The sequence below is a fragment of the Spermophilus citellus genome (genome assembly GCF_964194105.1).
Source record: "Spermophilus citellus genome assembly, chromosome: X".
NCBI lineage: Eukaryota > Metazoa > Chordata > Mammalia > Rodentia > Sciuridae > Spermophilus > Spermophilus citellus.
In genome coordinates, this window is record NC_138190.1 from 87,664,811 (window position 1) to 87,679,569 (window position 14,759).

The following is a 14,759-nucleotide window of genomic DNA, read 5'->3' on the forward strand; positions in this document are numbered from 1 at the left end:
GTACACTTGTCCCTTGGTATCCACGTGGGTTTTGGGTTCCAGGTCCCTTACAGATATCAACATCCATAAATGCGCAAGTCCCTTATATAAGATGACAGAATGCCAGCTGTGGTGGTGCATGCCTGTAATCCCAATGCCTTGGGAGGCTGAGGCAGTAGGATTGAGAGTTCAAAGCCAGCCTCAGTTAGCAAGGCACTAAGCAACTCAGTGAGACCCTGACTGTAAATAAAATACAAAATGTGGCTTGGGATGTGACTCAGTGGTCAAGTGCCCAGGAGTTCAATCCCTGGTACACGCCACCCCCCAAAAAAGATTGCATAGATCGATCATTCCCTATAATTTAAATCATTTTAAAATTAAAAATTTAAAATGCCTGATACAATGTAAAGGCCATGTAAATAGTAAATAGCAATATAAATAGTATTTTTTAAAAATATTTTTAGTTGTATTTGAACAAAATACCTTTATTATCTTTATTTTATGTGATGCTGATGATAGAACCCAGCACATGCTAGGCAAGTGCTCTGGCGCAGAGCCACAAACCCTGCCAAGTTGTATTGTTTAGTGAGTAGTGACAAAAAAACATTCGGTACATTTTCCGTGCAGACATGATTTTTTTTTTACAAATATTTTCAATCTGGGTGGTTGGCTGTCTGAATGCACAGAACTTGTAGATTTGGAGAGTTGCCTGTATATACATAGCATTTCTTTTCTTTTTTTATACTAGGATTGAACCCAGGGGTACTCAGCCACTGAGCCATATCCCCAGCCTTTTTTATTTTTTATTGTCAGACTGGGCCACACTAAGTTGCTGAGATTGGCCTCCAACTTGCGATTCTCTTGCCTTAGCCTCCCAAGTTGCTGGGTGTACAGGTATGCGTCACCATACCTGACTCGGATTTGATTTTTGACAATAATATTTTCATACAAATAGGTCTGATGGATCTCTCTTGGTGATGCAGAGATGGATTCAGTTGCTGCCACTTGCACTCATTAACAAGTTCCCCATCAGCTTTTCACCTAATGGTTTCAGGAGTCATTGATCATTGCCTATATCCATTATATCTTGAATGTATGTATTATGGGATAATTTTAAGTCTATTGTGCCCTTTTCATTTATTCTAAAAATAACTTATTCATTATTTGGTTACACTATACTTGTAAAAGAAGAACAGAGCAAATGCATGATTCTTTCACATTCCTGAAAAGGTGAGGTCAGCTTAAATTTGTTTATTTTGGTATCATTATGAACTCATGGATTAATTTTTTTTTTTTTTTTTTGGTACTGGGCATTGAACCCAGGGGCACTTTAACAACTGTGCTACATCCCTAGACCTTTTTATTTTTTATTTTGAGATAGAGTCTCACTAAGTTGCTGACACTGCCCTTGAACTTGTGATCTTCCTGCCTCAGCTTCCTGAGGTGCTAGGATTATAGTCATGTGCTCCCACAGCCAGCCAAACTCGTGAATTCTTAACATTTGATCTTTCAGTCCACTGTAGATACTGGGTTGATTTTATGTTCAAATAATTCCATTTTGGGCTAGTTAAAACTTCTTTAAGTTGCCTCAGAGCCCTAGGTGTCTGTGATAACTTCTGGTATGATAAGTTATTCCATTTTCTGCCTGAGACTTGGAATCAGCTATTTCTTTAAGGAGTCCTTGTTTCTTTGAGTGGTAAACAGTATTTAGAGGCCATGGTATGGGTGCCAGGTTGGTCATATTTTACGACCTTTCTAGTGGACAGAATGATGTAGTATATATTTTTTTCCTGTCACAGTACTGGGGATTGAACTCAGGACTTCCTGGCCACTGAGCCACATCCTTAGCCCTATTTTGTATTTTATTTAGAGACAGGGTCTCACTGAGTTGCTTAGTGCTTTTGCTGTCTTAGCCTCCCCAACTACTGTGATAACAGGTGTGTGCTACTGCACCTGGCTATGAGGTAGTATTTTTTTAAAAAGAAAATTTATTATGTGTTGGTAGTGATATATCCAAATCAAATTTAGAATTACTTAAATCTTAAATATTTGATTTTATAGTTTCATATAATTTTAGCTCCGGCAGCATTAACGTAATTACTCATTTGATCTATCCTAGTATGTATATAATTTCAGAACAACAGTAACAATACAGTTACTGTTTTTTAAAAATAATTCAGGATGGGGCTGGGGATGTGGCTCAAGTGGTAGGCTTGCCTAGCACTGAGTTGGATTCTTCGACCACATAAAAATAAAATAAAGATATTGTGTCCACCTAAAACTCAAAAATAAATATTAAAAAAAAATTCAGGATTTCTTTTCAGTTCCTTTTGTCAAATAATTGTGGCACTTATTTTTTTTTGTCTTTCCATAGAGTCAGGATTTATTAAATGAAGATAAATTCACAGGCTATCCTACTTTTAGCAATCACAATTCATCAGATACTCATGGGTCTCTGGGCAATCACAAATTCTTTTATTTCACCTGAAAATAATTCTCATCTTTGTTATTATGCCACCAACCTGATGCTGGATACACATTTTTCCCCCATCTTTCAGATTTTAGGAATTATCTTTATATTTATTTTTGGTACTGAGCCACATCCTTAGCCCTTTTTTGTATTTTATTTAGAGACAGGGTCTTGCTGGGTTGTTGAGGCTGGCTTTGAATTCATGATCCTCCTGCCTCAGCCTTCTGAGCTGCTGGGATTACATGTGTGCATCACTGCACCTGGCAGGAATTGATTTTTAAGAATTTTTCATCTTGGGGTTGAGGCTGTGGCTCAGCGGTAGAGCACTTGCCTAACACGGGTGAATCACTGGGATTGATCCTTAGCACCATATATAAATAAATGGAATAAAAGGTTTAAATAAAATTTCATCTTGATTTAATATTTTTTTTGTATTGGGGATTGAATTCAGGGGCTCTTAACCATTGAGGCTCTTTATATTTTATTTAGAGACAGGGTCTTGCTGAGTTGCTTAGGGTCTCGCTAAGTTGCTGAGGCTGGCTTTGAACTTGTGATCCTCTTACCTCAGCCTCTAGAGCTGTCAGGATTACAGCTGTGCACCACCACGCCTGGCTCATCTTTATTTAATATTGTGTTATAATTTTGTAAAAAATTTGCATGGTTCCAAAGTCAAATCTACATAAAAAGGTACATTCAGATAGGTGTAGCTTTCACCACTGTCCCTTCTACCCTGTTTCTTCTTTCCTGCTATGGTAACACGCTATTTATTCTTGCTTATTTTATAAAATATCAAGAGATATCTGTGCTCCCCCTTTTCTTAGCTAAAAGGGCTTATTGTACACTGTTCTACACTTTTCACATAAGACATGCTTTCTTTTTTTATAGATTCATAGTTATATATTATGATGTATTTTAAAAGATTTTGTTTTTATTGTCATGAATAATTACCTCGCTTTTTCACTTCTTTAGTTTTCTGTGGATCTGTTGCTATTCTGTATGAGCAAAATCTTAAGTTTGTTTTCCCCAAAGACCTTTTTCTTGGAGTTCACCATCCTAGGGTCACTTTGCCTTTTGCATAGCTGTGGTCCTGGCATTCTTGCTGTTCTAAAGGTCTTGGTCTTTTCTGTTTCTTAGATTCCCCCGTCTTCTTGGTTTACACATTCATTTGGCTAGAGTACAACCTCTATTAGCTTCCTGAGGAAGGGTGCTTAGGAGGTAAATTTTTGGAGTTTTTGCATGTCTGTAAGTCTCTTTTCCATATCAACATATGACTGATAAATTTTCTAGATTTAAAATCCTGGGTTTAAAATCATTTGGTTTTATAAATTTGAAGACACGATTTCATTGTCAACTGACTGCCAGTGTTGTGTAAGTTAAGTCTTGATCCTTTGTAGATAATTCATTGACCCTTCCCTCACCATTTTTTTTTCTTTAGAAGCTTTTACAGAACCAGTATTTATCCCTGAAACTTCATGGCCATGTGGGCTTTCTTTCTAGGCCTTGACCCTCTGGATACTTAATATTTTTGATCTGGGAAATTTTCATGTTATTTCTTTGATTACCTCTTCTGCCACATTTTCTATGATGTCTCTGTGCCTCCCATTGTTTGGATATTAGACTTCTTGGATGGCTTTTGTTAATCATTCCTTTCTCCTATTTTCTTTCTTTCTTTCTTTCTTTCTTTCTTTCTTTCTTTCTTTCTTTCTTTCTTTCTTTCTTTCCTTCTTTCCTTCTTTCCTTCTTTCCTTCTTTCCTTCTTTCCTTCTTTCCTTCTTTCCTTCTTTCCTTCCCTCCCTCCCTCCCTCCCTCCCTTCCTTCCTTCCTTCTTTCTTTCTCTCTTTTTTTTTCTGTACCAGGGATTGAACTTGGGGGCACTGACCACTGAACCACATTCCCCAGCCCTATTTTGTATTTTATTTAGAGATAGGGTCTCACTGAGTTGCTTAGTGCTTCGCTAAATTGCTGAGGCTGGCTTTCAACTGGTGATCCTCTTGTGACAGCTCCCGAACCGGTAGGATTTCAGGTGTGTACCACCGTGCCTGGCCCCTTTCTCCTATTTTCTCTTTGTGTCTTCCTTTTTTGTGAAAATGTCTTGACTTAAAACCCACACTTTGTGGGGCTGGGGTTGTGACTCAGTGGTAGCATGCTTGCCTAGCATGCATGAGTCATGGGGTTAGATTCTCAGCACCACATACAGATAAATAAAGGTCCATTAACAACTAAAAAATATTAATTTTTAAAATATTTTTTATTTTTTAGTTTTTAGGTGGACACAATATCTTTATTTTATTTTTATGTGGTACTGAGAATCGAACCCAGTGCCTCAGCATTCTAGGCGAGCGCGCTACCACTTGAGCCACATCCCCAACCCCCTAAAAAATATTTTTTAAAAAGCCCACACTTTTATTGAATTTCTACTACCCTTACTTTTCAGTATTTCTCTTATTATTTCATTTATGTGGTGCTTTTTTCTGTTCTCCAACTTGTCTGTTTCCTTCAGGGTTTCTTTTTTTTTTTTTTTTTACTCATTATTGTCTTGGGCATGTCTTGCATCATGGAGGCTTTAATCAAAATAGTAGGTGATACTTGGCCTGGCTTTTCGTATTTAAGAGTGAGTCCTTAAACAATGGACTGGACTGGCTGTTCAGTTTGGGTGGGTTTACTGATACTTGTGTTTATTGCTGGTGATTGTTAGATGTTCTGATTTTTTTTAATATATATATTGAAGATTGAACCTAAGGATGCTCAACCACTTGAAACACATCCCCAGCCTTTTTTATTTATTTATTTTGGTGATGCTGGGGATTGAACCCAGGGCTTTGTGCATATGAGGCAAGCATTCTACCAACTGAGCTATATTCCTAGCCCTTTTTAATTTTTATTTTGAGACAGGGTCTCATTACATTTTTAGGACCTTGCTGAGTTGCTGGGGCTGGCTTTTGAACTGGTGATCCTTCTACCTCAGCTTGCTTAGCCACTGGGATTACAGGTGTGCACCACCGTGCTCAGCTAAATAGGATTTTTTAAAAATTTATTTATTCTAATTAGGTATATATGATAGTAAATAAGATTTTTAACTTAATTTTATTTTGTTGGTGCTGGGAATTGAATCGAGGGCCTTGTGCATGCTAGACAAGTGCTCTACTGCTGAGCCACACCCCCAGCCCTTGTCCTGCTTGTTTCTATCTCTTGACATTTGAATTATGGGGCTACCAGTCTCCTGAGAATCAGCTCTAAATCTCCTATGTGACTATTGCAGTTACATGTAGAAAGAGGGCAAAGGGTCTTGCCCTTAATAATGCAGACGTACACTGATTATTCCTGCTTCTATCTCTGTATCACCCACTGTGTCTGCCTGGTATTACCAGGTTCAGAGCAGTTGAAGGTTCATTTTCTCCTGTGGAAATAATCTCTAGTTCTCTGATAGAGGAAAATGGAAGCTCTTATAGGATGAGGATGTTTTCCAGTTTTGTGTCCAGATTATTAACTAATCTCTCATTTAGCCATGCACCTTACCCCATCTCTTCCTCCTCTGCTATATTGCATCTTCAAATGTGAGCCTTTCTTGGGTCATTTGGGGCTGATAAACCTACATCTTATCATGTCCTTCCCTGTTATACTCCATATGTAACTTCCTTCACCTTTCTAAGTCACTGTCACTCTGATCTGCTTTCCATTTTCTTAGACTTTATTGACATTTCTGTTGTCTTTTGTCCCATTATCTTTGTTCTTTCTTTCATTTATTCATTCAGTAAGCACTGTTGTGTCCTTACAAGTGCTAGGCACTATTCTAAACATGTAGGATAAGTAATGACAAAAATATTTCTTCCTTTGTGGGACTTAAATTCTAGTTGAGGAAAGAGATTTTTAAAAATAAACATAACAGCTGGGTATGGTGGAGTATGCCTGTAATCCCATTGGTTCAGGAGGCTGAGGCAGGAGGATTGCAAGTTCAAAGCCAGCCTCAGCAATTTAGCAAGGTGCTAAGCAACTCACTGAGACCCCGTCTCTAAATAAAATACAAAATAGGGCTGGGGATGTGGCTCAGTGGTTAAGTGCCTCTTGGTTCAATCCCTGGTACCACAAAAAACAAAACAACAATAAAAAATAAGTAAATTTTATAGTGTATTGGAAGGAGGCAGTAAGTGCCAGGGGAAAATAACAGAGTAAAGAAGAGAATAAGTTCTGGGGTTTGGGAGAAGTGTGGGATATAATTTTAAATAGGATTAAGTTAGACTACAGTGAAAAAGTACTATTTTTGTGTGTGTGATAATGGGGATCAAACCCAGGGCCTAACACATGCTAAGCAACATGCTAAGCAAGCATTCTACCATTGAGCTACATCCCTATCCCTAAGAAAATGGTGTTTAAATAAAACAGTGATTCTCAACTGAGGGCATTTTTGCCTCCTAGGAGATATTTGGCAATATCTGAAGCCATTTTTGGTTGATATCACTGGAGAATGGTTGTGTCCTGCTATTAGTATCTGATGGGTAGAGACCAGGGATACCATTAAGTGTCTGTACAATGCACGAGGAAGCCTCCTATAGCAAAGAATTATCTTCCCCAAATGTCAGTATTGCTAAAGTTGAGAAATCCAGGAATAAAAATTTAAAGAAAATGAGCATATTAGCCATTCAGAAGTCTGATTGAAGAGCATTCTATGCAAAAAGAACAGTTGTTGCAAAGGATCTAAGATGGGACTGTAACTTGCTTGGCTTCCTGGAGAACCTGAAAGTAGGCTCAGGAATGTTGGGAAGAACAAACTTATAGTAGGAGATAAGGTGAGAGTTGGCAGAGGCCAGATCATGCAGTGTCTCAGGGGTCATTGGAGGAACTTTAGCTTCTCTGAATGAAATGAGGACCAATTAGAGGGTTTTTTGTTTGTTTTTTGGTACTGGGGATTGAAGCCAGGGGCACTTAACCACTGAGTTATATCCCCAGGCCCTTTGTTATGTTTTATTTAGAGATATGGTCTCACTGAGTTGCTTAGGGCTGGCTGTGAACTTGTGATCCTCCTGCCTCAGCCTCCTGAGCCACTGGATTACAGGCATGCGCCAGCGCACCTGGCTGTTTCTTATTTTGAAACAACTTCTTGATAAGTTGCTTAGTCCTTCACTAAGTTGCTGAGGCTTCCTGTGAACATGTGATCCTCCAGCCTAAGCCTCCCGACCTGCTGGGATTACAGTCATGTGCCACTGTCACAGGGCCCCATTTGGAGACTTGTTTTTTGTACCAGGGATTGAACACAGGGATACTTAACCACTGAGTCACATTCTTGGACCGTTTTTGTATTTTATTTAGAGACAGGGTCTCACTAAGTTGTTTAGGTCCTTGCTAAGCTGTTAAGTCTAACTTTGAACTTGTGATACTCCTGCTTTAGTCTCCTGAGCCTCTGGGATTACAGGCATGCACCACTGTGTCCAGCTTCCCATTAGAGATTTTTTTTGGAGGGGGTGCAGGGGATTGAACTTGAGGGCACTCAGCCACTGAGCCATATCCCCAGCCCTTTTTTGTATTTTATTTAGAGACAGGGTCTCACTGAGTTGCTTAGGGCCTCACTAAGTTGCTGAGGCTGGCTTTAAACTCGCCATCCTCCTGTCTCAGCTTCCTGAGCCTCTGGGATTACAGGAGTATTCTACTGTGCCTGGCCCCATTGGAGTTTTTTCTTTTTTTTTAATAATTTTTTTAGTTGTTGTTTACACCTTTATTTTATTTATTTATATGCAGTGCTAAGAATCGAACCCAGTGCCTCATACATGTTGGGCAAGAGTGCTTCCACTGAGCCCCAACCCCAGCCTCTGAAGTTTTGTGGTGAGGGTGAATGTTATGTATGATCAGATTTTTAACAACTGTCACTCAGGTTGTGATGTTCAAAATGGATTATTCGAGCGGGAATATTCAAGCAGAAAGATCAATTAGGAGGCTGTAGCAGTATTCTAGGTGAGAGGATATAGGCCAGCAGTAGAAGCAGTGGTAGTTCAGTTTTGGACATGTTGCATTTAAGATGCCTATTAGACATCTGAGTGGCTGTTAAGTCGATGGTTCGATATATAGTCCTGCATCACTTAATAGCAGGAGTATGTTTTGAGCAATGCATTGATAGGTTATTTTGTTGTTTGAACATCATAGATTGTACTTACAAAAACCTGCATGGTATAGCCTACTACACACCTTGGCTATATGGCATAGCTATATGGTATAGTCTATTGTTCTTGGGGCCATGATGAACAAAATAAGAGTAAATCAAGCATGAGAGAAAATAATGCAATCAAGAGACATCATGAACATGAAATATGTGAGGCTGCTGCTAGTGTAGTTTGTTTTACAGTAAATTATGTACTATACATAATTGTGACATACTTTTATATGACTGGTGGTGTAGTAGGTTTGTTTATACCAGCATCTCCATGAATGTGAGTAATGCATTGTTATGACAGTACAGTGGTGACTTCTATGGTATCACTAGGTGACAAGAATTTTTTGGCTGTATTATAATCTTATAAGACCACCATTGTTGGTAGAAATGTCATTATGTGGTACATGATTGTATTAATCTAGGATTCCAGGGAGAGAAATCTAGAAGTTTTTTTTATTATGTAGATATTACTTAAAAATAGAAAACTGGGAAGAGATCAAGGGAGTGAAAATAAATAGAAAAAAGGAGAGGATCAGGGACTGAGCCCTAGGTATTCCCATTTTAAGACAAGGAGAAGAGGAAAGGCTAATAAAATAGTCTGAGAAGGAGCAGCCAATGAGGAAATAAGAAACTGGAGAGTGTGGTGTCTTGATTGCCAAGTAAAGTGGACAGAAGAATGACTCATCCAGCTGTACTCAGTGCTGTTGATAAATAATATAAAGGATTAAGAATTGGCCATTGGGCCTGGGGTTGTGGCTCAGTAGTAGAGTACTTGCCTAGCACATGTGAAGCGCTGGGTTCAAATTCTCAGCACCACATAGAAGAAGTTAGTCCAATGGCAAATTCTTTTTTTTTTTCCTTCATGACTTAAGATGTCCTTGGTTACTTTAATGTGAGCTGTTCTGGTGGAGTAATGAGACCCTGATTCAATCAGGCAAGGAGATTGAGAGGCAGTGAATGTTGTGCTTGTTGAGTTTTGCTATGAAGCGGAACAGAAATGGAGCAATAACTAGTGGGGAACATGGAGTCTAGAAGTTTTCTTTTTTCCTTAAAGTGGGAGAATAAAAGCATGCTTATATATTGTATTAATAAGGCAGGAATGTGAGGATTGCAGGAGAAAGAGAAGGAAGCATTGTTGGAACAATAAGCTAAAATAAATTTAGGCCTTTTCTTGTTCCTTTGCTTCATTTTAGTAGTATTTGCAGGAGGCATGTTCTGTTATTTTAACCTTTTAACCAGAAAGCCCATTTGGTCTTTTTTAAAAATTATATATTTTGTTTAGTTGTAAGTGGACACAATGCCTTTAGTTATTTATTTTTATGTGGCCCTGAGGATCGAGCCCAGTGCCTCACTTGTGCTAGGCAAGCACTCTACCACTTAGCCACAACCCCAGGTCCCCATTCGGTCTTAATACTTGGGCATTCCCATAGAATAGGAGTGTGTCTCTATTTTACAATGAAGAAACAAAAGTTTTAGTCATACAGTAAAGAAGCTGGTTTTCTTACCTGTTATCTTCCAGGTCAAGCTCAGGTTTTCAATTAACCGTCCTTTCAGGACTTCTGTGACATTTAGATTTTGCTTCCAAAAAGCATTGTTTCCGATGCAGCCAGTGAACAACTGTTGGACCAGGTCTTCTTTAAATCATCAACCTCAAAATTTGAAGAATATGTCCAGTGTAGATTAGTATCTATTACATTTATATGAAATTATAGCAAAGGTCATTAAGTGCATCTTTAAATGATTTGAACCTCTCAGATAGTCCTTTTTTTAACATTTATTTTTTAGTTGTAGTTGGACACAATACCTTTATTTTATTATTTTTATGTGGTGCTGAGGATCAAACTCAGGGCCTCGCATGTGCTAGGCGAGTGCTCTATTGCTGAGCCACAACCCCAGCCTGCACTATTTTTTGGTATAACTTCCCTGTTCCCTTTATAATATGGAGTTCATTTGAAAATATAGTAAGCTTTCATGCATTATGAAAATAAAAGGACTTAATCAGATGGTGTGTTTTGTAGGAAATGGCTTTTGTTTGAAAAGTTTGGTTTTAAGGATTATTGAGATCACAGCAACTAAATCAGAATTACATTTGACTTATATTTACTAGGAGGAAATGGAGGATCTGATTCATCTATAGTGTATTTGGTACCTGGTTATATGATGTTGAAATGATAGACTTATATCAGGAAGTTGAAAGTAAGAATGAATCATAGCTTAGACATCAGGAATTGCTGTTAGGAGGAATTCACGGAAATGGGAACTTATTATATTCCATGTTATATATAGAATGGACTGAGATGCTATGTCTGAATACCTTTCCTGTTTATTCAGTCATACATTCTTTCAAAGATATTTATTGGGCATATATTATGTGCCAGACTGAGGCAAGCCCTTGTGTAGCTCACAGTTTCAGATATAATGGATTGTGTCTTCTATAAGGTCAAAGGGCAGGGTTCATGTTTTTTTATACTACTGTTTTATTCTGCTAGGGCTGCCATAGTGAAATACCACAGAGTTGATGACTTCAGTAACAAATTATTTCCTCACTATCTAGAGGCTACAAGTCTGAGGTCATAGTCCTTAGTAGTTTTGGTTTCTTCTGAGGAAAGTGGCCATTTTTTTGTGTCCAAATTTCCTTTTATTAGGATACCAGTCAGATTGGATTAAGGCTTTCTTAGAGGCCTCATCTTAAATTAATCACATCCTTAAAGGCCCGTATTTAAATATAGTCACATTCTGAGGTATTGGGGGGTGAAGGTTTTAACATGTGAATTCTTGGGGAGCACAATATAGCTTCAAAAAATCACCTCTCAGAATAATCAGCTGTGGAACTTGACAGTTTTGCCCATGTAATGATACTGTTTTCTTCTTAGTACTATGAAGTATTCCTTCGACAGTCTCCAATGGAACCCTGTCTTCTGTTTCATGAAGGTGGATACTGGCGTGAGCTCATAGTTCGTACCAATAATCAAGGACATACAATGGCTATCATCATTTTCCATCCCCAGGAATTAAGTCAGGTGAGCCTCACAGGAAAAGGGACAATTTCTGTAGTAACACTGTTACTATGAATGCGGAAGTTTTGGGGCTGATAGTGGAAATCACACATCCACAAAATATTTCTGAGAGGGTTTGGGAATTAGGAGAAATTGGAAAGGGTACATACTGCTGGCAATCTATAAAGTTGCAGAGACTGGCTAGGTTGCCAAATTTGTTATCATGCAATAACTTCTAAGTATTTTCATAAGAACTTGGCTCATAATAGTAGGTACACTAAGCCAAGAAGACAATTCTATAGACTAGAATCTCAGAATTTTATAGTCCAGATAAAAGTATAATTTGAATTTGTAATGCACTTGGAGCTTTCAAATATTTCCAAATTAAAGCATTCCTATATTTAGGTAATCATCTCAACTAACTTGTGGAATAGGCAGGAGAAAGAGGAATGTTGCCACTCTTATTTTAAAAAATGAGCAAATGGAGGAATTGAAATACTCAAGGTTAAAGAGTCATTTAAGGGCTGGGGATGTGGCTCAAGCGGTAGCACGCTCGCCTGGCATGCACAGGGTGCTGGGTTCAATTCTCAGCACCACATACAAATAAAATAAAGATGTTGTATCCCCCGAAAACTAAAAAAAAGAAAAAAAAATTAAAAAATTCTCTCTCTCTCTCTCTGTCTCTCTGTCTCGTCTCTCTCTCTCTCTTTAAAAAAAAGTCAGTTAATAGCAAAACGAGGATTTGAATTCCTGGCCTGGTGTTTTAACTCTGTGGCTCCAACATGGATTTGTTGTTATTTTTTGGTACCGGGTTTGAATTCAGAGGTGTTTAACCACTGAGTCACATCTCCAACCTTTTTAAAATATTTTATTGAGAGGTAGGTTCTGGATGAGTTCTTAGGGCCTTGCTGCTGAGGCTGGCTTTGAACATGAGATCTTCCTGCTTCAGCCTTCTGAGCCACTGGGAGTATAGGAATGCACCACTACACATGGCTCCAATATGTTTTATTGAGCTATGTCGGTGTGTCAAGCTAATGCTTAGGCTCTCTGTAACGATGTAGGGATTTTCCAGATATTCTGAACTAAACAAAAGGAGCTACCATTCTCATTCTCCTCTGTGAATTTATTTCATTTCTTCTAGGACTCATGTCTTCTGAGGTAGTGTTTGGGTGGGTGGTTGGGATTTCTGAAGTGGAGAAGTATGAAGGGAATGGAAAGTTATTGCCATTGCATGATGGGACAGAAGCTTAGTTTAGCTCCTTTTTTACAAGAATAACTCACTGCTAGGAGCCACAAGCAGATAAATGATGCATGGCACCTTTGCTTGTAAAGTGACGCCAGCTAGCCACTGAGATGATATGATTATGTTAAGATTTACATTCATATGCAAATTGGGCTCCTGCTGTTCACCTTGGCCAGCTACCGGACTCAAGTTACGGGACTCCTGGAGAGTTCCCATTGGTTGGGGAAGGATAGTAGGAGGAAATTCCGGGGGAGGTGGGGGGGGGCCCCTGGTTCCGGGGAAAGGCGCGGTTCCGGCAGACGCCCGCGTGGGAGGACCGGGTTTGGCTTGCCGGCGCCTACGGAGTATTGGCGGCTTTTTCAAAATAAAGTTTTGTTCCTGCTTGAGTGGCTCGTGATTCTGTGCCCAGCCAAGACTGCGGCAACTCACACTTTCTTTTCTTTTTTTTTTTTTTTCGCTTTTGTTTTGGTGGGAAGTACCAGGGATTAAACTCAGGGGCATTCAACCACTGAGCCACATACCTATCCCTGTTTTGCATTTTATTAGAGGCACGGTCTTACTGAGTTGCTTAGAGCCTCACTAAATGGCTGAGGCTGGCTTTGAACTCCCAATCCTCCTGCCTCCGCCTCCTGAACCACTGGGATTATAGGCCTGCACCATTGCACCCAGACAACTCTCACTTTCTTTAGAGAACTATTAGAAGCTCTAACTAAAGAAAGTACCAGTTCTATTGTATAGGTTTGGTAAAAGCTGAAAAGTTAAGCAGTGCTTCTACTGAGATGTGAAAATAGTATGTTTTTTCTTCCTATAGAATGTTGTTTTATGTTAAGTGTTATAGTGAGATTTGAGAGACATATCTTCTTGTCTGACTACTGTAGGACTGATTAAGATAGAACTTGGAGAGAAAATTTATTAGAGGTAAGTCTTTCCTAGACTCCTGATTTTTGTGGTCTGGACAGGAGGAGCTCCATATTCAGAAGGAAGCCATAAAGGAATTTTTCATCAAAGGCCCTGGAGCAGTCTGTGACTTGACCTCACTTTACTTCCAGGAATGGTATATCTGGGACAGCCAAACAAGCAAGTAGGAGCCTGATGGCTTGCTGTAGTCTGGGTTTGTGGAATGCTGGGGTTTGTGAATTGCTGGTGCAGGGCTATTGACAGCAGAGGATCTAGGCTTGAGTGGTCCTAGTTTTCGTATACCAGCCAGGTCTGAGAATCCAGACCAGTATGTAAAAGTGAGAGTATCTGCATGTGCCCCCATCTCTTGAGATTGGAATTCCTACAGAGCCCTCAGAGCCATGGCAAGGAAGCTCTGTCTCCTTGCTGAGATGGGGGCATCCCCTTCCAACCAAGCACTAGAAATGGAATGGTCTGCCATTCTAAGATGCTTTGTCTTTCTTTCCTAGCAAAATGACCCGTTGTAGCCATCAGCAGTCCCCCTACCAGCTCCTATTTGGGGAACCTCATATCTTTGAAGATCTCCTGGGTTTGAAGATTCGCATCTCTCCAGATGCTTTTTTCCAGATTAACACTGCTGGTGCAGAGATGCTCTATCGAACTGTGGGAGAGCTGAGTGGAGTGAATTCTAATACCATCCTCCTTGACATCTGCTGTGGAACTGGCAAGTGATAGCCCAAGGAAGAAGCTGTGTGATGCGAGCTCCCAAATGCTGTCTACATAATATTCAGAACCATTTTAGGGTGGGTAGGGTAGGTGGTATAGGCATAAATGTATTTAAAACCCTGAAATGCCTTCCTCTTATCCTCTAATTTTGCCAGGTGTGATTGGCCTGTCTCTGGCTCGGCATGCATCCCAGATCCTTGGGATTGAATTAGTGGAGCAGGCAGTAGAGGATGCCAGGTGGACTGCAGCCTTCAATGGTAAACAGTTACCATTTTGGGGGAAATTAAGAGATACAGTTGAAGGGCCATA

General features: G+C 39.4%; 1 protein-coding gene across 4 annotated transcripts in view; it reads left to right on the top strand.

Moving 5' to 3' along the window:
* Positions 1-14,759, top strand: part of TRMT2B (tRNA methyltransferase 2 homolog B) — a 48,002-nt gene that overhangs the window by 24,087 nt on the left and 9,156 nt on the right. For 2 of the 4 annotated variants that reach the window (XR_014020139.1, XM_081278379.1), the window contains 4 exons: positions 11,462-11,608; positions 13,787-13,908; positions 14,234-14,448; positions 14,606-14,707. Coding sequence is in view for 1 of the 4 variants with exons in the window: in XM_081278379.1 (XP_081134505.1) it covers positions 11,462-11,608; positions 13,787-13,908; positions 14,234-14,448; positions 14,606-14,707 (586 nt within the window). In the remaining 3 variants the exon portion in view is untranslated. The remainder of the gene's footprint in view (positions 1-11,461; positions 11,609-13,786; positions 13,909-14,233; positions 14,449-14,605; positions 14,708-14,759) is intronic. The other 2 variants (XR_014020140.1, XR_014020141.1) reach the window with 1 other exon arrangement.